This window comes from Mizuhopecten yessoensis, unplaced genomic scaffold (assembly GCF_002113885.1).
Source record: "Mizuhopecten yessoensis strain PY_sf001 unplaced genomic scaffold, ASM211388v2 scaffold1673, whole genome shotgun sequence".
Lineage (NCBI taxonomy): Eukaryota > Metazoa > Mollusca > Bivalvia > Pectinida > Pectinidae > Mizuhopecten > Mizuhopecten yessoensis.
The window spans coordinates 94,625-117,151 of NW_018404164.1; the positions used below are offsets into that span (position 1 = coordinate 94,625).

At 39.7% G+C, this 22,527-nt stretch overlaps 1 protein-coding gene across 1 annotated transcript; it reads right to left on the reverse strand.

The window, feature by feature from the left end:
- Positions 1-228: 228 nt before the first annotated feature.
- LOC110466412 (ADAMTS-like protein 2) lies at positions 229-21,703 on the reverse strand. The gene is made up of 8 exons (XM_021522877.1): positions 21,232-21,703; positions 13,836-13,942; positions 8,950-9,022; positions 8,581-8,683; positions 7,395-7,558; positions 1,858-1,978; positions 1,175-1,255; positions 229-401 (listed from the first exon to the last, which is right to left on the reverse strand). The coding sequence occupies exons 1-8, from the start codon at positions 21,328-21,330 to the stop codon at positions 229-231; spliced, it is 921 nt and encodes a 306-aa protein (XP_021378552.1). The 5' UTR covers positions 21,331-21,703.
- Positions 21,704-22,527: the final 824 nt, after the last annotated feature.

The following is a 22,527-nucleotide window of genomic DNA, read 5'->3' on the forward strand; positions in this document are numbered from 1 at the left end:
TGTTCGAAACACAGATAAACACCAACAGGAAATTATAGGAGACAACGAAAACATTGAATTTTTAACCAAACTATCAACTTCAACACATCCGGACTTCTATTATAATTTAGCACAAGTATCTCGACAGCGGGCTTGTTTTGTTCAATTATTCGCGAAAGCGGACTAAATTTTCCTCGTTGTTTCGACAGTCAACTGTTTATCCTTATTTTCTTGACATAGAATTTGATTTCAACCCAGTATCTCGACAGTGGACTTGATTTGTCCCAGTATCTCGAGAGTGGACTTGATCTGTGCCTGTGTCTCGTAGTTGAACTCAATTTGTCCCAGTATCTCGATAATGACTTGACTTGTCCCAGTATCTCGACAGTGGACTTGCTTTGCCCCAGTATCTCGTTGTTGAACTTGATTTTGTCATAGTATCTCGATATTGACTTGAATCGCCCCAGTGTCTCGATAATGGGCTTGACTTGTCCCAGTAACTCGATAATGGGCTTGACTTGTCCTAGTATCTCGTTATTGAACTTAATTTGCCCCAGTATCTGGATAATGAGATTTACTTGTCTCATTATCTCGATAATGTATTTGACTTGTTTCAGTATCTAGATAGTGGGCTTGACTTATCCAAGTATCTCGATAATGGGCTTGACTTATCCCAGTATCTCGATAATGGGCTTGACTTGTCCCAGTATCTCGATAATGAACTGGTTTTGTCCCAGTATTAGACTTTTACTACATCTATCATCTTCCTCTAAATCTTACTGATGGTACAACTCAACAGAAATTGCTGGAGCATCGGTGTACCAACAGTTGTCCTTCTTCCTTTGAATATATTTTCAGCAAGTACTGAATTAGTTAATCAAGTGTATTGGCAGTATATTAGATACCATGCTGTATGTATACATTTTTCCAAATAACAATCCATCAGCGTTTGTATAACATCAAAAGTGGAAATAATTTGTTCAAACTAAAAATCAATTAAAATGGAAACAATTGAAAAGAGATCATTCATCAATCAATGAATGCGTTCAATCTCTGTCTCCATTTACCCCGATACATATGTTAATGTTGGCTGAGGTAACGTTAATATAATGAGTTTAGGCGTGAACACGGGGACGGTTTAGGTCTTAGTCATAGTAATTATATACTCGTACATATATTAGATTCTCTGACTTACCGACGGTAGCTTCCGGGCCTGACGTCTGTCGTATATGGATATTACGGGATCCCGCCTCTATTTCTAATAAAGTCCTGTAGCCTAAAACACAAAAAAGTTTACTAAACTTATCCAGTTGTATAAATGCTAAATATCTGTTGTATTTGTGACGTACATCATGTATATAGAATAACATTTGTTGTCAATCATCGTGGTACATATTTCAAGATATTGTGCTCTGATATAATAAAAGTGGTTCTCGTTCTTCATTAAAGATACAAATGTACATATGATCAGAGATATTTGTATCATATATTTCCTGTATCACTTGCATGGCTTTCAGCTGACCCTTAAATTCATCGATTTTAGAAGTGAAGCCACTTTTTACCTGAAAATTGAAGGGTCAAACCAAATGTCAAATAGACATATGAAATCCAAGAGTCAAGGTCATTCCGTGACCTCAAAAACATATTCTCCACTGAAAGCCCTGATATTTATTTTTGGGGAGACAAAAAACATCAGCATTTGAAAGCCCTTATACATTGTATGTGTCTGTATATTTGTATGTCTGTATTTGTGTATTACTGTAACTCCGTTACCCACGAGTGTGCTGAAGTCACCAGCAGCTGTATGTCAACAATATCTGGTTTAGGGGTCAAAAGTCAACGGTCCTGTCTTATTTATATTTTGTTCCTTATTCTCACCTGAATGGAGTATCTGTGATATTGAACTTGAAATAACGTCACATGAAGTTCCGTCTCCATCACAGACCCCACACCTGTCGTAGGCGGCACTGGAGGCGAGGTCCTGGTCACAGCCAAGTGTCTGAGGATAGCGAACAGGACATCGTACAACAATATGCATTTAGCCCAAAGTCATACCCCAATAAGGGTACTAAAGCCATCCCTAGGGAAAGATAACAATGATGATTGATGGAAAGGTAGAAACACAAAGGATTAACAAATACCTGGTAGAATGGTATCGGCGACAGTCGTAGTTCTGTTAATAACCTGACATTGTTANCAGACTGACGTACTACATTTGTTTGACAATTCTTCATCGTGTAGCTCGACAAAAACATGATGAACTTTTGTACATGACTATCTATTTCCGAATTTATAATCAATCGTCAGAGTGGTTTAATGCAGAGTGTGGGTCTTTCTTATATGTTCTCCGCTTGATCAGGGTTATCTCTTGAGTATTTTATTTAAGAGATTGACCTTTCTTGTTAATTATTACGTATTTAAGTAGATATCCAATTATCTGATCAACGACATCACAGTCGGCAAGAGAAAATGTACTTCTCGGGGTATATTTCGGTTCCGTCTGAAGGCTAGACCTATCAATTGTGCTGAGTATACCTACCGTCACATACAGTCTTAGAATACGTCAATTATATACCACGACACCGGGGGAAAGCCGAGGCGGATTAAATTATTGACACCATATTATATTTTGTTGAAATATAAAATCCTATTATTTGATTTAATATGGTATTTGCAGGAATCATGAAATGAACACACATTGAAGTGTCTACATACAAGTTACAGTTTGTGGGAATACGTTTCTCGATTGTGTGGAGAGCAATGGCGAAATATACAAAGAGATAGGAAGCCACTTACATCGATTATCAATAAATGGAATCCCTATGGCATGCCTCGCAAACACAAAAGATAAATACATATACATGGCAATGAAGCCACGATTTCTCCTAGTCTAATACTGCTTTGATTTAAAAAGAAGAGAAGAGGTATAGAAGAGACCGCATTGATGTGCTGACAGGTGAAAATAATGGCTTCACATAACAATGTAGGTTTGAAATCAATCTGAGACGTAAACACAGGCATGGTATATTATAAATCAATCTGAAACGTAAACACGGGCATGGTTTATTATAAATCAATCTAAGACGTAAACACGGGTATGGTTTATTATAAATCAATCTGAGACGTAAACACGGGCATGGTATATTATAAATCAATCTGAGACGTAAACACGGGTATGGTTTATTATAAATTAATCTGAGGTATATTATAAATCAATCTGAGACGTAAACACGGGCATGGTTTATTATAAATCAATCTGAGACGTAAACACGGGCATGGTTTATTATAAATCAATCTGAGACGTAAACACGGGCATGGTATATTATAAATCAATCTGAGACGTAAACACGGGCATGGTATATTATAAATCAATCTGAGACGTAAACACGGGCATGGTATATTATAAATCAATCTGAGACGTAAACACGGGCATGGTATATTATAAATCAATCTGAGACGTAAACACGGGCATGGTATATTATAAATCAATCTGAGACGTAAACACGGGCATGGTATATTATAAATCAATCTGAGACGTAAACACGGGCATGGTATATTATAAATCAATCTGAGACGTAAACACGGGCATGGTATATTATAAATCAATCTGAGACGTAAACACGGGCATGGTATATTATAAATCAATCTGAGACGTAAACACGGGCATGGTATATTATAAATCAATCTGAGACGTAAACACGGGCATGGTATATTATAAATCAATCTGAGACGTAAACACGGGCATGGTATATTATAAATCAATCTGAGACGTAAACACGGGCATGGTATATTATAAATCAATCTGAGACGTAAACACGGGCATGGTATATTATAAATCAATCTGAGACGTAAACACGGGCATGGTATATTATAAATCAATCTGAGACGTAAACACGGGCATGGTATATTATAAATCAATCTGAGACGTAAACACGGGCATGGTATATTATAAATCAATCTGAGACGTAAACACGGGCATGGTATATTATAAATCAATCTGAGACGTAAACACGGGCATGGTATATTATAAATCAATCTGAGACGTAAACACGGGCATGGTATATTATAAATCAATCTGAGACGTAAACACGGGCATGGTATATTATAAATCAATCTGAGACGTAAACACGGGCATGGTATATTATAAATCAATCTGAGACGTAAACACGGGCATGGTATATTATAAATCAATCTGAGACGTAAACACGGGCATGGTATATTATAAATCAATCTGAGACGTAAACACGGGCATGGTATATTATAAATCAATCTGAGACGTAAACACGGGCATGGTATATTATAAATCAATCTGAGACGTAAACACGGGCATGGTATATTATAAATCAATCTGAGACGTAAACACGGGCATGGTATATTATAAATCAATCTGAGACGTAAACACGGGCATGGTATATTATAAATCAATCTGAGACGTAAACACGGGCATGGTATATTATAAATCAATCTGAACCGTAAACACGGGCATGGTATATTATATATCAATCTGAGACGTAAACACGGGCATGGTATATTATATATGAAGCTGAGACGTAAACACGGGCATGGTATATCATAAATCAATATGAGACGTAAACACGGGCATGGTATATCATAAATCAATCTGAGTCGTAAACACGGGCATGGTATATTTTATATCAATCTGAGACGTAAACACGGGCGTGGTTTATTATAAATCAATCTGAGATGTAAACACGGGCATGGTATATATTATAAATCAATCTGAGACATAAACACGGGCATGGTATATTATAAATTAATCTGAGACGTAAACACGGGCATGGAATATCATAAATCAATCTGAGACGTAAACACGGGCATGGTATATTATATATTAATCTGAGACGTAAACACGGGCATAGTATATTATATATCAATCTGAGACGTAAACACGGGAATGGTATATTATAAATCAATCTGAGACGTAAACACAGGCATGGTTTATTATAAATTAATCTGAGACGTAAACACGGGCATGGAATATTATAAATCAATCTGAGACGTAAACACAGGCCTGGTATATTATAAATCTATCTGAGACGTAAACACGGGCATGGTATATTATAAAGCAATCTGAGACGTAAACACGGGCATGGTATATCATAAATCAATCTGAGACTTAAACACGGGCATGGTACGTAAACACGGGCATGGTATATTATAAATCAAACTGAGACGTAAACACGGGCATGGTATATTATATATCAATTTGTGACGTAAACACGGGCATGGTATATTATAAATCAATCTTAGACGTAAACACGGGCATGGTATATTATATATTATTCTGAGACGTAAACACGGGCATAGTATATTATAAAGCAATCTGAGACGTAAACACGGGCATGGTATATTATATATCTATCTGAGACGTAAACACAGGCATGGTATATTATAAATCAATCTGAGACGGAAACACAGGCATGGTATATTATAAAGCAATCTGAGACGTAAACACGGGCATAGTATATTATAAAGCAATCTGAGACGTAAACACGGGCATAGTATATTATAAAGCAATCTGAGACGTAAACACGGGCATGGTATATCATAAATCAATCTGAGACTTAAACACGGGCATGGTATATCATAAATTAATCTGAGACGTAAACACGGGCATGGTATATCATAAATCAATCTGAGACTTAAACACGGGCATGGTACGTAAACACGGGCATGGTATATTATAAATCAATATGAGACGTAAACACGGGCATGGTTTATTATAAATCAATCTGAGACGTAACACGGGCATGGTTTATTATAAATCAATCTGAGACGTAACACGGGCATGGTTTATTATAAATCAATCTGAGATGTAAACACGGGCATGGTATATTATAAATCAATCTTAGACGTAAACACGGGCATGGTATATTATATATTAATCTGAGACGTAAACACGGGTATGGTTTATTATAAATCAATCTGAGGTATATCATAAATTAATCTGAGACGTAAACACGGGCATAGTATATTATAAATCAATCTGAGACGTAAACACGGGTATGGTTTATTATAAATCAATCTGAGGTATATCATAAATTAATCTGAGACGTAAACACGGGCATGGTATATCATAAATCAATCTGAGACTTAAACACGGGCATGGTACGTAAACACGGGCATGGTATATTATAAATCAATATGAGACGTAAACACGGGCATGGTTTATTATAAATCAATCTGAGATGTAAACACGGGCATGGTATATTATAAATCTATCTGAGACGTAAACGCGGGCATGGTATATTATAAATCAATCTGAGATGTAAACACGGGCATGGTATATTATAAATCAATCTGAACCGTTTATAAATCAATCTGAGGTATATTATAAATCAATCTGAGACGTAAACACAGGCCTGGTATATTATAAATCTATCTGAGACGTAAACACGGGCATGGTATATTATATATCTATCTGAGACGTAAACACAGGCATGGTATATTATATATCAATTTGTGACGTAAACACGGGCATGGTATATTATAAATCAATCTGAGATGTAAACACGGGCATGGTATATTATAAATCAATCTGAACCGTAAACACGGGCATGGTATATTATATATCAATCTGAGACGTAAACACGGGCATGGTATAATATAAATTAATCTGAGACGTAAACACGGGCATGGAATATTATAAATCAATCTGAGACGTAAACACAGGCAGGGTATATTATAAATCTATCTGAGACGTAAACACGGGCATGGTATATTATATATTATTCTGAGACGTAAACACGGGCATAGTATATTATAAAGCAATCTGAGACGTAAACACGGGCATGGTATATCATAAATCAATCTGAGACTTAAACACGGGCATGGTATATCATAAATTAATCTGAGACGTAAACACTGGCATGGTATATCATAAATTAATCTGAGACGTAAACACGGGCATGGTATATCATAAATCAATCTGAGACTTAAACACGGGCATGGTACGTAAACACGGGCATGGTATATTATAAATCAAACTGAGACGTAAACACGGGCATGGTATATTATATATCAATCTGAGACGTAAACACGGGTATGGTATATTATAAATCAATCTGAGACGTAAACACGGGCATGGTATATCATAAATCAATCTGAGACTTAAACACAGGCATGGTATATTATAAATCAATCTGAGACGTAAACACGGGTATGGTATATTAGAAATCAATCTGAGACGTAAACACGGGCATGGTATATTAGAAATCAATCTGAGACGTAAAACACAGGCATGGTATATTATAAACATGAGAGAACATACAGATATTAACTAAAATGTATATAAGGGATGAAGGGGACACGCTATAATATACTCAAAATCAATGTTTTTTTACCACAGGGACATATATATCTGAAAGTTTCCTGTAATGGTTGAGTTGTCTTACCTGACATTGACCTTTGACACACACTTGGCGCCTATTGCCTTGGTTACAGCTAGTGCCGTCAACTACCTGTGACGTAAACTTGACGACCAAGCCGGCCACGCCTACGGCTGAACAGACGAGTGAACAGGGATGGAGAAGTGGCCTTGACCTTGGTGACAGTTGATCTACAATGTCAACACATACTATAGAGAAAATCTATCTGAACTCAACGTCAATACGGAACGACAAAAAGGGAACAATGGGAAACTAATAAATAAAGAAACACGCCACAAAAACAACCAAACGAGCCTAACTGCTCTTAGGGAAGGATAGGGGTTTTTTGCGATCAATATTCTTAAACTGTCAAAATCAGCATTGCAAAGTGTCGCTGTGTTCATGGCGAGGACATTCCGCGATAGTAGCACCTGTCTGCGTAGACTATCCTGTTTCTTCAGCATACTTGCCAACCTTTTGATATTTCCATGGGGGAGATTCCGCATGTTCAAATTTAAAAACATAAATAAATGCGTGTAGACTATATACCCCCTAGGGACACAATAGCCCTTTAAAATGACAAACTGTGAGTTGTTCTTTCAGGTGAAATCATTCGATCCTAGGAGTATAAACATAGGAGTAGTTCAGCAAATTCACTGATTGGAAATCTTAACATTAAGGGTCCGTATTCGGGAGTCTCCCTTCTTAATCGAGAGAGTTGGTAAGTATACTTTAGGGGCGGCGTGTGGTAAGTTACCAGCAAAGGCTTTAGCTCTGCATCAAGTACATTATACAGGATAGAATCTTCCCTATATTTCCTTTTAAATTAAAAGATTAATATCAGAATGTTTTAAATCTCCAATAAGGCCAAGGATATTGAGTTTGGACGACATTCCATCAGTATATTCCAAACCCATGAATTATTTTCAATTCTTGGCAATTTCTATTTCCATCCGATTTTTGCTTCATTGAAAAAAGAAGCATGGAAAATGAGCAACATTTCGAGAAAAATAGAAAAAAAGAAACAATATGAAACTCAGATACATTTTGATAAATAGATTATTTAAATCAATTTATGTCCAGGTGACTTGATCATCACAGAAATCAAACCTTGCAGGATATGCACAAGAACACTGATAGTGTCAGAGGAGTTATGTCCCTTGGAAGAAGAATTGCAATAAGGCATGATAACAAAATCATTTCATCCATTTACCTGTGATAAACGGTTTCCAGGAGTGCTTGCGATTGTTGTGGGACAGCCCATTGAAGAAAGCGCACTGGAGACGTCGAAAGTCCAGGGACCCTTCCGGACATTCCTGCGAACATGTGTAAGATGTTTCAATATGATATATTTTACAGTTCACTCATTCTTTATCGTCCCAATCAACCTCAAATCAATATTTACTCTCTTCTCACACCGTTTTTCAAATATATTTTTTCTCAGGGACCAGCAAGGGATTAATGTGAATGTGTCCCCAGTCACCGAGGTTCGCTCTATACATGTAACATTTACGTTCGCTCACTTTTCAAATTAATTATCTGTTTTGTAGTAATCCACGTTACATGTGACACCAACACTTACCTGGATATTACAGGTGTGGTAGTGCTCCGCGTCCCCGCGACACAGTTCACCGTCTACTGGAGTAGGATGTCGTCTGTAAACAAACACATTGTAATACAAAAAAACAGTTATTAGCAACATCGGTACGCCATACCAAAATGGATTGATTTTGAAGTCAATGTCAAGTAACCGAAGAACAAAATTCAACAATGCGAACCCCTACAAAAATGTAAGCGAAAGTAGGAAATCTGGGAGGTTACGCGTTTCTTGTGCCACTTGTGGCATACTTATAATGTCTCCCGTTCTATCCAGGGCCTCACTTCAATTACTAACTATCTTAGATACATGGAAGGTGTCATTATCATGGATCATTGTCATTCTAGAATGTTATTGAAAATCAGGTCAAAATGGCGACAGTGGTCACTCTAGTATAACATATCGACTACGTCGTTTATTATAACTCAAAAGATAGATTTTATTCAGAAAGTTATGTCAATAAAAATATTTCTGGAGTTGCGAATAAACTGTGACATTTGCTGTCAAGAAAGAGGTGATATATTTTGTTAATGTCTCATTGTTACCAATGAAAAAGGCATAAACACCGGTAGCCTAGAGTGAACCACTCCTGTCTGACATGTGTCTCAGTCTATCTAGCCCGGTAACCTAGAGTAAACCACTCCTGTCTGACATGTGTCTCAGTCTATCTAGCCCGGTAACCTAGAGTAAACCACTCCTGTCTGACATGTGTCTCAGTCTATCTAGCCCGGTAACCTAGAGTAAACCACTCCTGTCTGACATGTGTCTCAGTCTATCTAGCCCGGTAACCTAGAGTAAACCACTCCTGTCTGACATGTGTCTCAGTCTATCTAGCCCGGTAACCTAGAGTAAACCACTCCTGTCTGACATGTGTCTCAGTCTATCTAGCCCGGTAACCTAGAGTAAACCACTCCTGTCTGACATGTGTCTCAGTCTATCTAGCCCGGTAACCTAGAGTAAACCACTCCTGTCTGACATGTGTCTCAGTCTATCTAGCCCGGTAACCTAGAGTAAACCACTCCTGTCTGACATGTGTCTCAGTCTATCTAGCCCGGTAACCTAGAGTAAACCACTCCTGTCTGACATGTGTCTCAGTCTATCTAGCCCGGTAACCTAGAGTAAACCACTCCTGTCTGACATGTGTCTCAGTCTATCTAGCCCGGTAACCTAGAGTAAACCACTCCTGTCTGACATGTGTCTCAGTCTATCTAGCCCGGTAACCTAGAGTAAACCACTCCTGTCTGACATGTGTCTCAGTCTATCTAGCCCGGTAACCTAGAGTAAACCACTCCTGTCTGACATGTGTCTCAGTCTATCTAGCCCGGTAACCTAGAGTAAACCACTCCTGTCTGACATGTGTCTCAGTCTATCTAGCCCGGTAACCTAGAGTAAACCACTCCTGTCTGACATGTGTCTCAGTCTATCTAGCCCGGTAACCTAGAGTAAACCACTCCTGTCTGACATGTGTCTCAGTCTATCTAGCCCGGTAACCTAGAGTAAACCACTCCTGTCTGACATGTGTCTCAGTCTATCTAGCCCGGTAACCTAGAGTAAACCACTCCTGTCTGACATGTGTCTCAGTCTATCTAGCCCGGTAACCTAGAGTAAACCACTCCTGTCTGACATGTGTCTCAGTCTATCTAGCCCGGTAACCTAGAGTAAACCACTCCTGTCTGACATGTGTCTCAGTCTATCTAGCCCGGTAACCTAGAGTAAACCACTCCTGTCTGACATGTGTCTCAGTCTATCTAGCCCGGTAACCTAGAGTAAACCACTCCTGTCTGACATGTGTCTCAGTCTATCTAGCCCGGTAACCTAGAGTAAACCACTCCTGTCTGACATGTGTCTCAGTCTATCTAGCCCGGTAACCTAGAGTAAACCACTCCTGTCTGACATGTGTCTCAGTCTATCTAGCCCGGTAACCTAGAGTAAACCACTCCTGTCTGACATGTGTCTCAGTCTATCTAGCCCGGTAACCTAGAGTAAACCACTCCTGTCTGACATGTGTCTCAGTCTATCTAGCCCGGTAACCTAGAGTAAACCACTCCTGTCTGACACGTGTCTAAGTCTAATGGTAGGCGAGTATGAAGGTTTAAAACACTCAGTAGTTACTGTGAAGATTATCAGCAGATCCCAACATATTTAATACATCTTCTTTTTTATTTTATAAATTTGTCGCAGTTTCTTGGCTACTCCAGAAATATTTTGATCAACATAGTTTTCTGGGTAAATTCTTTCTCTTGATTTATAATAAACTACATGTAGTTATGAGATTACAAACACATGTCAGTCAGGAGTGGTTTACTCTAGGTTACCGAGTTAGATGTGAGGTACAGTTGGTCTTCATTGCCAATACAAAGTCTCTATCCTTTATGTATTTTTCTTTGGTAGCAATGAGATGTTTAACAAAATGTATCTCCTGTTTATTGACAGTAAGTTTGTGGATGTAGTAGTCTGTTTTAAACAGGAAAGCGGCGATGGTGGTTCTAACAGAAGCAATCAAACACATACAATCCACATCAAACTGAATTATCATTAGCACAGTGTAATAAAGGTCTGGTCTCTACTGCGGAATCTATAGTGGTTATGAGTGCGGATCCTGTTTTAAAACCTTTGTTTATAAAAGTAGATGCGTTATTGATGAATACCTCTCGAAAATATAAACTAAAGTTGTCAGTCCAATACAGAAGTTCTTGCGCCATGAGCATCAGCGATCCTTTCAGGTAGATATCCACAACAAATACATTATATAAAGTTATTATGATATAGATAGCGTATGCTGTTCAATGATATAATACAAAGAAGGAAATATATCAACCGCGCTTAATAATATGAAGGGTTTAAAAAAAATAAGCAAATGATTATGAAAAGTTCTTTTTACACAACCAATACAATTTTCTATGTGATGTTTCGATGACTAGTAAAGCGTATGCACACAAAGGTGTAAAATGTGTGCAAGTTGTCCACAAAATCGATGTCGATTTCGGCTACGCTGTAAGCGTATGTACAATAGTTGTTATATATGTACCGAAATGACTCGATTCAGCTACGCTTTGTTTAATACTTGGTCACAGGTGTGCGAGTCTTTGAGCCCCTCGTCTCGATTAAGAACTGGCCCACTGCGGCGTACCCAGATGGGTTCCTTTATCTGCCGCTTGAACATATTGCTCTCTCTGTCCAAAATGTTGAAATTATCCCAGTCAATCACATGATTTTTCTGTGTGGCATGGTCTGTGATTGCCGATTTATTTGTCTGGGACTCCGACTGCTTCCTTTCTGATCTGGTTAATTTCCTACCTTCTTGTGTTTCTGTATCTTCACCAAGGCGGACCCCAAATTGCCTTCCAGTCTCTCCAATATACGACGCGTCGCAGTTACTGTATCCGATTTTGTATACGCATTCTGCGACGTTTTCTTTAGGTGTTGTTCCCTTAGGGTGAACTAGGATATTGCGAAGCGTCTTGTGGGGCTTGATGACTGTTGCTATGCCATGACCGCGATACATCCTCTGGATGATTTCGGATATACCCTTTTAATACGGGATGACCACTCGACCTTTGGTTTTGTTCTTATCCTTGATTGGCCTTTTCTTGTTCTTCTCCTTACTTTGACATTGTTTCTGTATCCGTTTTGGGGCCCATTCCGGATATGCACATGCTCTCAATTCCCTAACGATGTGATTCTGCCCTTGTGTTTTGTCCTTTTGTTCTGTGGCTATTGTATCACATCTGTTGAGCAATGTGCGTATGACACCTAACTTCTGGTGCAAAGGATGGGGAGATTTGAAGTTCAGGTATTGGTCCGTATAGGTCTTTTTTCTATAGACCAATACCTTCACGGTTCCTTCTTCTTTCTTCACCAATAGAGAGTCTAGGAAGGGCATTGTGCAGTTGGTTTCTTCCTCACATGTAAATTTGATGTTGTTAGTGGCATCTATAGTGTTGATATGTGTGGTCAAATACTTCTGTGACCCTTTCTTGATTATCTCAAGTATGTCGTCAACATATCGTTTCCATAAGCTAGGCTTGCATTCCATGGGGGCAGTGGCTTGAACAAACTGGCCACAATGGGAGACACTGGACTAACCATAGCAATGCCGAAGCGTTGTTGATAGATTTTGTTTCGGAAACTAAAATATGTTGTTGTCAGCACAAATTCCAGCAAATCCATGATGTCCTGAATCTGGAGGTTTGTGTTTTTGCGCCAGGATCTATCTTTTTTAGCCAGGATCTGTCTAATTCCAAACGTTTCCGAATTGTTCTAAGTGCGTCGTCAATGGGTGTGTTGGTAAAGAGAGAGTCAACATCATGTGAAATGAATTCTTGGTCTTCCTGAATCATGATGGTAGACATAGCTTTCGCTATGTTTTGAATTCTTTAAATGGTGTTTCGATTTACCCACTAGCGGTCCAAGAATGTCTGCTAATGATCTGGAAACATTGAAACCAATGGATCCAGTGCAGTCCACAATAGGCCTCCCTGCTTGTGGCTCAAAGACTCTCGCACATCTATGACCAAGTATTAAACAAAGCGTGGCTGAATCGAGTCATTTCGGTACATATATAACAACTATTGTACATACGATTACAGCGTAGCCGAAATCGACATCGATTTTGTGGACAACTCGTACACATTTTACACCTTTGTGTGCATACGATACACTGGTCATTTGTCTGATGAAGGTGACAGTGTACATATCGTACTAGTCATCGAAACGTCACATAGAAAATTGTATTGGCTGTGTAAAAAGAACTAAGAAAATGTTTAGAAATCAGCAATTGATTATCAGTAAAAGTAGGATAATTGGGGGCCTAATTAACGGTTTTATTATCACGTATCACCTGTAAATGTTTCCCGTGATCAGCCACCTACCCGAATCTGTAGCAGGTCCTATAGCGGCGTTTAATTCCAATACCACAGGAACGAGAGCATGGCAAGAACTCACTCCAAGCGCTCCACCGGAAGTCAATGTCATACTGCTGTAATATAAACACGCCATGCCATGACAACAGACGCTATAGCAGAGTACTTAAATGATAAATGTGGCTTAGATATTAACGAACGTGAAGGCCATGTTGTTGCGATTCGAATCGTCATATCTGATAAAAATAGATAAACAAACCTCCACATAACAGACAAAAGTCCTGATAACAGACAATATTAAATGTCATGTCTGATAAACGAAAATCAGAAAAAACAGACAATATTAAATGTCATGTTTTATAAACAAAAGTCCTGATAGGAGACAATATCAAATGTCATGTTCTATAAACGAAAGTCCTGATAACAGACAATATTTAAACGCCATATATTACAAACGAAAGATCAGAGACAATATATATAATTGTCATTCCTTATATCCGAAGGTCAAGATCAAAGACCATATATATCATTGTCATTCCTTATATCCGAAAGTCAAGATCAAAGACCATATATATAATTGCCATTCCTTATTCCTAACGGCCTGTCAAAAGAGAATATATTTAAACGGCATGTCAAAAGAGAATATATTTAAACGGCATGTCAACAGAGAATAGATCTTAACGGCATGTCAACAGAGAATAGATCTTAATGGCATGTCAACAGAGAATAGATCTTAACGGCCTGTCAACAGAGAATAGATCTTATTTCCTTACAAACCATTTCATTCATCTTTGTCTTTGTCATGTCAACCTAAGGAGAAAACTTATATAGGCCTAGCCTGCTGTTCAATCCTATTGTTTACTCAATAAAATATGATGAAATGAATAGATCTTAACAACCTGTCACAGAGAATAGATCTTAACGGCCTGTCAACAGAGAATAGATCTTAACGGCATGTCAACAGAGAAAAGATCTTAACGGCATGTCAACAGAGAATAGATCTTAACGGCATTTCAACAGAGAATAGATCTTAACGGCCAGTCAACAGAGAAACGGTTGTAACGGCCTGTCAACAGAGAATAGATCTTAACAGCCTGTCAACAGAGAATAGATCTTAACGGCCTGTCAACAGAGAATAGATCTTAACAACCTGTCAACAGAGAAAAGGTTTTACCGGCCTCTCAACAGAGAATAGATCTTAACAACCTGTCAACAGAGAAAAGATCTTAACGGCCTGTCAACAGAGAAAAGATCTTAACGGCCTGTCAACAGAGAATAGATCTTAACAACCTGTCAACAGAGAAAAGGTTTTACCGGCCTCTCAACAGAGATGAGGTCTTAACAGCCTGTCAACAGAGACGAGGTCTTGACAGCCTGTCAACAGAGAATAGATCTTAACGGCATGTCAACGGAGAGATCCTCAGGGTCAAAAAAAGTTAGATAAAACACACAAAAGGAAATTACATCAAACAAACAGAATGATAAAAGACAAATGTCAACATGACGAGCGGAAGTGGTTATGATACGTTATATTTTTTAACAGGCGAACATTTTTAGGCAAGTTAGAATTGTTCCGATATTTACCGTTTCAAAGAGATAGTTCAGATTTGTTTAAATGTTGTCGTGTTGGCTGAAGGTCAATGCAGTCTAATAACAAGTGCTTTACTGTAAACTGTCCAAGACGCTATACAGATAAGAATGGGTAGTATATGAATGGCCCATCCTCGGCGGTGTTCTCTATAGGTGGGATGATAACATTAACAAATTTGGGGGATTTACGGAGTGTCATTTGTTGTCTAGGGATTGGTTACAATTATCTCGCCACTATGATATTACAAAATATGTCATTAACGGTTTAAAATCTGTAAAATGAACTGAAAGTCAAAGCCCATAGTTCTTTATTTTAAAACGACAATACAAAACAAGGCCAAAAAAATGCATGTTTTAGGTATCCTGGTTGCCGACCCTAGAAATTGTATCACCTACTTGTTTCTAAATTCATTTATGAGTCGGGCAAAGCTTACAGCCACTCATTAAAATGTACTGTCTTCCTATTCTGGGAGTCTGACCCTTTTACTTGACAAATTAATAGCCATTGTAATGTGTGGAAATGCTTTGTAAAGTTTGAAATTAAGCATAATATTGATCCACGAAGATAAAAAATTAACATAAAAATGAAATTATTTGTCTACAGACCTTCCCTATTTTTTTCAGGCATGTTACCTGAAACACACATATAGTAGTTTTTGCCTAAAAGCGAATGTAAGACTGCTACATTCAGACGTCAACTGTACTTGTATTGTGGCACTGCACTTGATTTTCTATAACGTTAAGGTAGAACACAGCACATAGATAGTCACCCTAGTTTTGTCTAGTAAAACCAAACACATATTGTACAAAGATGTCTTTAACTTTAATCATGTCGCCAAAGGACCTGCCAACTTTGTTATGTACTTCTAACAAACACCACATCCACCGTTGCTATTTGGAATTCATAATGACATGAACACTAGTTGTATACATTGCGTAAAGGAAAAATACACCAACAGACAAATAAAATAAATCCATCTGAAAGCCCTTTACATTATTGCCCTGTACAGGGAAAACATAAACGATATAGCTGTTACACAATCCCTGACTTACAATTACCCTATTATCACACTTCACCTCGTGCAGTTTTACCTTCGTCATCTAATTAAAATGGTGGTAATTCGATACTCTGCTTTCCCTGCTGGGTATAGAGGCGAAAATTGTAGTCTTGTTACTGTAATATATTCTTCTCATGGTTACGTTAAAGAAACAACTGTCACGTCCCATTAGTGGAACACCATGTTGTTGTAAACAGAGATACCCCGTCTGTGTCACGTTGTCTGGGTCATGAGGGACGTGCTACTGATGGACCGAAGGACCCCATCTGGTATGAGTGGTGTAGGACATAGCAAGAGTTCATTCTTTTTATTTTTTCGGCAATAGCGATTGGCGAAACATATGCGTAAAAGAATGAGTAAAGCAGAACAGAGGAGCACGAGCTGGGATGTGTATGCGATCATTTACGTTTGATTGTGTTTAACTTGCAGTCAGATTGCTTAACATGCGGTAAATTTGCAGCCTGGTTAATTTGTTTATGGTTAATTGGGTTGTAAATTGATTTGTTTACGTGGTAAATTTGCACGCATGGGTGATTCGTATATATATTTGATTTGCATTCATCTTTGCTTTGTGTATATACAAATCTGGCAACCTGTATCTTATATCTGACTCGCACTGTGTCCGACACCAAGTACGCGTCTATGTGATGATAGATGTTAGGATCACGTTATCACACATCGAGATGGACAAAATAAAGTATTGTATACTTGTGATTTTACCACAACTAGAAGTTCTACAAATCACTGTAGATGAGAACTATTGACCAAATGGTCGTTTACTACGTCAATATTAACCCAAACAAATAGCGCTGCACTAAGCCCTTACAAAGAACCATTGATGTGTGTTGTATATAACATGGATATAAACCATCTGAACGGTACAATACACTCATCAAGAGAATACCCAAGTGTCAGCCAGGCCATCATTAGAACCCAAAATCGATAAAACGTGGGCAAAATATGAACAGAGGATTAGACCATGTGTTCCGGAAGGGTAAGCGTCTTCTGCTTTATAGACGACATCCACCATGAACAGCTAGGCTAAATCCAAGTAATGTCACGTCCTCATATCGACAACAAGGGTAGTGACAACAAAACAACAAGGGTAGTGACAACAAAACAACAAGGGTAGTGACAACAAAACAACAAGGGTAGTGACAACAAAACAACAAGGGTAGTGACAACATCATGATCATGATGGCGACCACAAAATGTATCCATAGTCTTCCTCGACCTGCCACTGTAGGAACAAGGCACTGTAAGTTTGTCCGTCAGCAGTCTACATCGACCTGCCACTGTAGGAACAACGCACTATCAGTTTGTCCGTCAGCAGTCGACCTCGACCTGCCACTGTTGGAACAACGCACTGTAAGTTTGCCCGTCAGCAGCCGACCCCCCCCTGCCACTGTAGGAACAAGCCACTGTAAGTTTGTCCGTTAGCAGTCTTCCTGAACCTGCCACTGTAGGAACAAGGGACTGTAAGTGTGTCCGTCAGCAGTCGACATCGTCCTGCCACTGTAGGAACAACGCCCTGTAATTTTGTCCGTCAGCAGTCGCCATCGACCTGCCTCTGTAGGAACAACGCACTGTAATTTTGCCCGTCAGCATTCTCCCCCGCCCTGCCACTGTAGGAAAAAGGCACTGTAAGTTTGTCCGTTAGCAGTCTTCCTGAACCTGCCACTGTAGGAACAAGGCACTTTAAGTTTGTCCTTCAGCAGTCGACCTCGACCTGCCACTGTTGGAACAACGCACTGTAAGTTTGGCCGTCAGCAGTCGACATCGACCTGCCAGTGTAGGAACAACGCACTGTAATTTTGTCCGTCAGCAGTCGCCATCGACCTGCCTCTGTAGGAACAACGCACTGTAATTTTGCCCGTCAGCAGTCGACATCGACCGGCCACTGTAGGAACAATGCACTGTAAGTTTGTCAGTCAGCAGTCTTCATCGACCTGCCACTGTAGGAACAACGCCCTGTAATTTTGTCCGTCAGCAGTCGACCCCGACCTGCCACTGTAGGAACAAGGCTCTGTAAGTTTGTCCGTTAGCAGTCTTCCCCGACCTGCCACTGTAGGAACAAGGCTCTGTAAGTTTGTCCGTTAGCAGTCTTCCTGAACCTGCCACTGTAGGAACAAGGGACTGTAAGTGTGTCCGTCAGCAGTCGACATCTATCACCGAACTCGTGATATTTGGAGCAAGCCCTTCCTCGACCTGCCATTGTAGGAACAAGGCACTGTAAGTTTGCCCGTCAGCAGCCGACCCCCCCCTGCCACTGTAGGAACAAGGCACTTTAAGTTTGTCCGTTAGCAGTCTTCCTCGCCCTGCCATTGTAGGAACAACGCACTGTAAGTTTTTCCGTCAGCAGTCGACCTCGACCTGCCACTGTTGGAACAACGCACTGTAAGTTTGGCCGTCAGCAGTCGACATCGACCTGCCACCGTAGGAACAACGCACTGTAAGGTTGTCCGTCAGCAGTCGACATCGTCCTGCCACTGTAGGAACAACGCACTATCAGTTTGTCCGTCAGCAGTCGACATCTATCACGGAACTCGTGATATTTGGAGCAAGCCCTTGAATACCAAATCCCTACGGTCTGAAAGCTTACCAATATGGTTCGACTAAATTCAGCTACAACTTTTGAGCCCAAACTTAATCTGAAAATATAATTGATTATCTTGATTGTTCAGAACGTTTGACAATTTATGTCTTTTATAATTAGAAATTGTCACATTTTTGTTTCCTTCAGATAAGACTTAATGTTGTTTCGTCAACCACTTTTAGTTTTGCGATAGTTTCTATACTTTTGTTTAGATTATTTCGACATCAAGTATTAGTTTTTGGAAGATTTCCTCGGCTATGATTAAGGTTTGATATTATTTTAGTTTGGGATGATTTTGACACCCATGTACAGCTTTTAAATTATTTCGCCAGCTACTTTTTTAAGGATGATATGCTCAGCTATCTGAAGCTTTGATAATTTTGTCACTAGGGTTTAAGTTCTGGGGTGATTTCTTAAACTTGGTATTTTTCATCACCCTGTTTAATAGTCACTAGAAACACGTAGCAAGCAAGCACATGTTTAAAATGTCAGCAAGTCGTTGCAGAACACGAATCAAAATTAACATGTTGTATATGGCCAATACATTCATTGTTACCTATAAAAGCAGATAAGGAAGAAAAAATAACCTGCCATTTGCGATAAAAGCATCAAATTTGGTATATCTGCTATATGCTATTAAGTATATTAAGGGACCTCAGAGTCATACGGAACGGAGGGGACCACATGGTCATGCGGAACATAGGGGACAAAATGGTCATACGGAACAGAGGGGACCACAGGGTCATACGGAACGAAGAGGACCACAGGGTCATACGAAACGGAGAGGACCTCAGTGTCATAGGGAACGGAGAGGACCACAGGGTCATACGGCACGGAGAGGACCACGGGGTCACAGGCAACGGAGAGGACCACAGGGTCATAAGGAACGAAGAGAACCACCGGGTCATACGGAACGGAGAGGACCACAGGGTCATACGAAACGGATGGGACCACAGGGTCATACGGAACGGAGAGGACCACAGTGTCATACGGAACGGAGAGGACCACATGGTCATTCGGAACGGAGAGGACCACAGGGTCATACGGAACAGAGAGTACGGAACGAAGGGGACCACTGGGTCATACGGAACAGAGAGTACGAAACGGATGGGACCACAGGGTCATACAGAACAGAGGGTACCACATGGTCATACAGAACAGAGAGGACCACAGGAGCATACTTTACAGAGGGGACCACAGTGTTACGGAACAGAGGGGACCACAGTACACCAGGAGACAGAGAATACCATGGGGCTACATAGGGCAGAGGGGACCCCTGGGCCGAACGGGACGGAGAGGACCCATGGCCACACATGACGAAGGGGACCATAGGGCCGCGCGGGACAGATGTACCTCCAGCCCACAGTTGACCGAGATGACCACACGGGACAAACGTGCAGGACACTTTAGGGCGATAATGTACCTCAGGGACAGAGAGGACCATCGTGCGGCACACATAGGACGGAGAGTGCAGGGTACCTCGGGGTGTTAATAGACCAAAGGGTTGTACGAAACAGGCAGGACCACCTAGCCACACAAAATAAAGTGTATAGTTTACACAGTGTATGCATCGTCACGTCTGTAAGGTGTTAGTTACGCTAGTCCGTGTCACGACCTTCCAGTGTGGGTTGTATCAGGACCATACAATTAGTTGGTACGAGTTGGGATTGGGAGAAAGGCGATGGGAGGGGACTGTCGAAAAGGAGAAGGAGGGAGTAGAATGGATAGAATGGAAGGGGAAGGGCAGGAAGGGGTGCAAGATAGGGAACGGGAATTGAGGATGGAAGGCATAAACAAGCACTGGGTTAACTAGCTAGGGAGCAAATGATCAACCAAATCTTAAATTAAAAAACAAAAATGATTAAATTCTGAAATTTAAACGTGGTATCCCCTTTCATATTGTCATGTTATAAATAGTTTCACGAAGAATCAAATATTACCGAAAATCTAGTTTAAATTGTTACTGATGTTATAACTATTTAACAAGCAACTAAACCGCCAGTCTACAATAGTACCTTACTCTCAGTGTAATTACAGTGAAGTTCATATAGCATGTCTAGTATTTCCCATTTAGAAGGTTGCTAGTAATGAGAGACTAGGATTAAACATACAAGAAAATCACGTTTCCATAAAGTTAAAAAAAACACCAATGTCTGCTTACCGTTTCCCTTTCGCTTGGTCTCATCGAAGTCCATATTTCACGCGGAAATATTAGGAGGCTATATATCAATGAAACGTAAAACTCCTTTAAGCAAACCATGTGAATTCAAGTATCAGAGACTGATGCTGGGAAAATAAAGTTATATAAGTCAGGTTACAACAAGAACACGAAAGACAACCGTGTCTCGATAAGAAAACATCAGAAAACGAATTCAGTATCAATGAACAAGTTTATAACGATAAATATACATGTAATTCAGGTTATCTGGTGAAACACATCACTGAGTGCCGACACTGCCTCCTCATACACGGATCGCGAAACGACACCTGATACAGTCGGTATTAGGTTCCTGATGTCTATCAAACGTGTTTCTCCACTTTCTATATGAACTTTCCAGTGTATTGTATGTGTTTATTCAGGTGCTCCACGAGTTGTAGATATGTATCCCCTTACGTTCTTACTGGTAGGTTCTCACAAGCCTTCTGTAAAACAGGTCTGGCCAAAACTGAAAATAAAATATGTATCTCCTTAAAGGGACACATTCCCGGTCCATATATACCCATCCAATATATATATATATATATCTTTACAGGTAAACAGGCTGTTCCTGATAATATATTGGAGAAAATAAGGTGATTTAACTGATTCATCCCTAAACTCACGTTGGAACCTTGCCAGATCAAAGACTGGGCAAGTCCAGTTTAAATATGTAGGGGTGAACGGGTAAACAACCTCTGCAGGAAGTGTCACCTTCAAAGACGACAACCTAGGTAGAAAGCACGTGGTCGCGGTCGTGAGGAACCATGTGGCTAGATAATTATAGTTAGTAATTATCTCCACCGTTATATGTTATGATTGATAAAAACAAAGAGAGCGGAGGCTCACATAGACGCATAGCTTTGCCCATGAACTTATGACCTTCACCTTGACTGATGACTACCAAAACCTAATTAGGTGTAGAAACCAATATCACAACAGTATAGTGTAAATGTAAACTTGTTGAGGTTTCGAGAGATATTCTAGTTTGTTCAAAAGTGGTCAAGTGTGATATTTGACCAATGCCCACCGAAATCTAATCTGGCGCAGAGGCCAATGTCACCATAATATGGTGTAAATATCATATACATTTGTTGAGAGTATCCCGAGATATTTTTATGGTTGTTTTTAAATTCAAAAGTGACAAACTGTGATCTTTGACCCTTTTGCCCCGACAGATGACCAACAAAATCTATTCAGGTTCAGAACTCAATACAGTATTACCATACTACGAAATACACACGAACTTTAATGTGTTCG

What these genes read in the sequence shown, in the direction of transcription:
- LOC110466412 (XM_021522877.1), bottom strand. Translation starts at nt 21,330, where the DNA reads ATGGTTTGCTTAAAGGAGTTTTACGTTTCATTGATATATAGCCTCCTA. An exon ending in GTGTCAAAGGTCAATGTCAG is followed by an intron (nt 1,979 to 7,394) that starts GTAAGACAACTC and finishes CGCTATCCTCAG; the next exon opens with ACACTTGGCTGTGACCAGGA. An exon ending in AGGCCCGGAAGCTACCGTCG is followed by an intron (nt 402 to 1,174) that starts GTAAGTCAGAGA and finishes GACAAAATCAAG; the next exon opens with TTCAACAACGAGATACTGGG.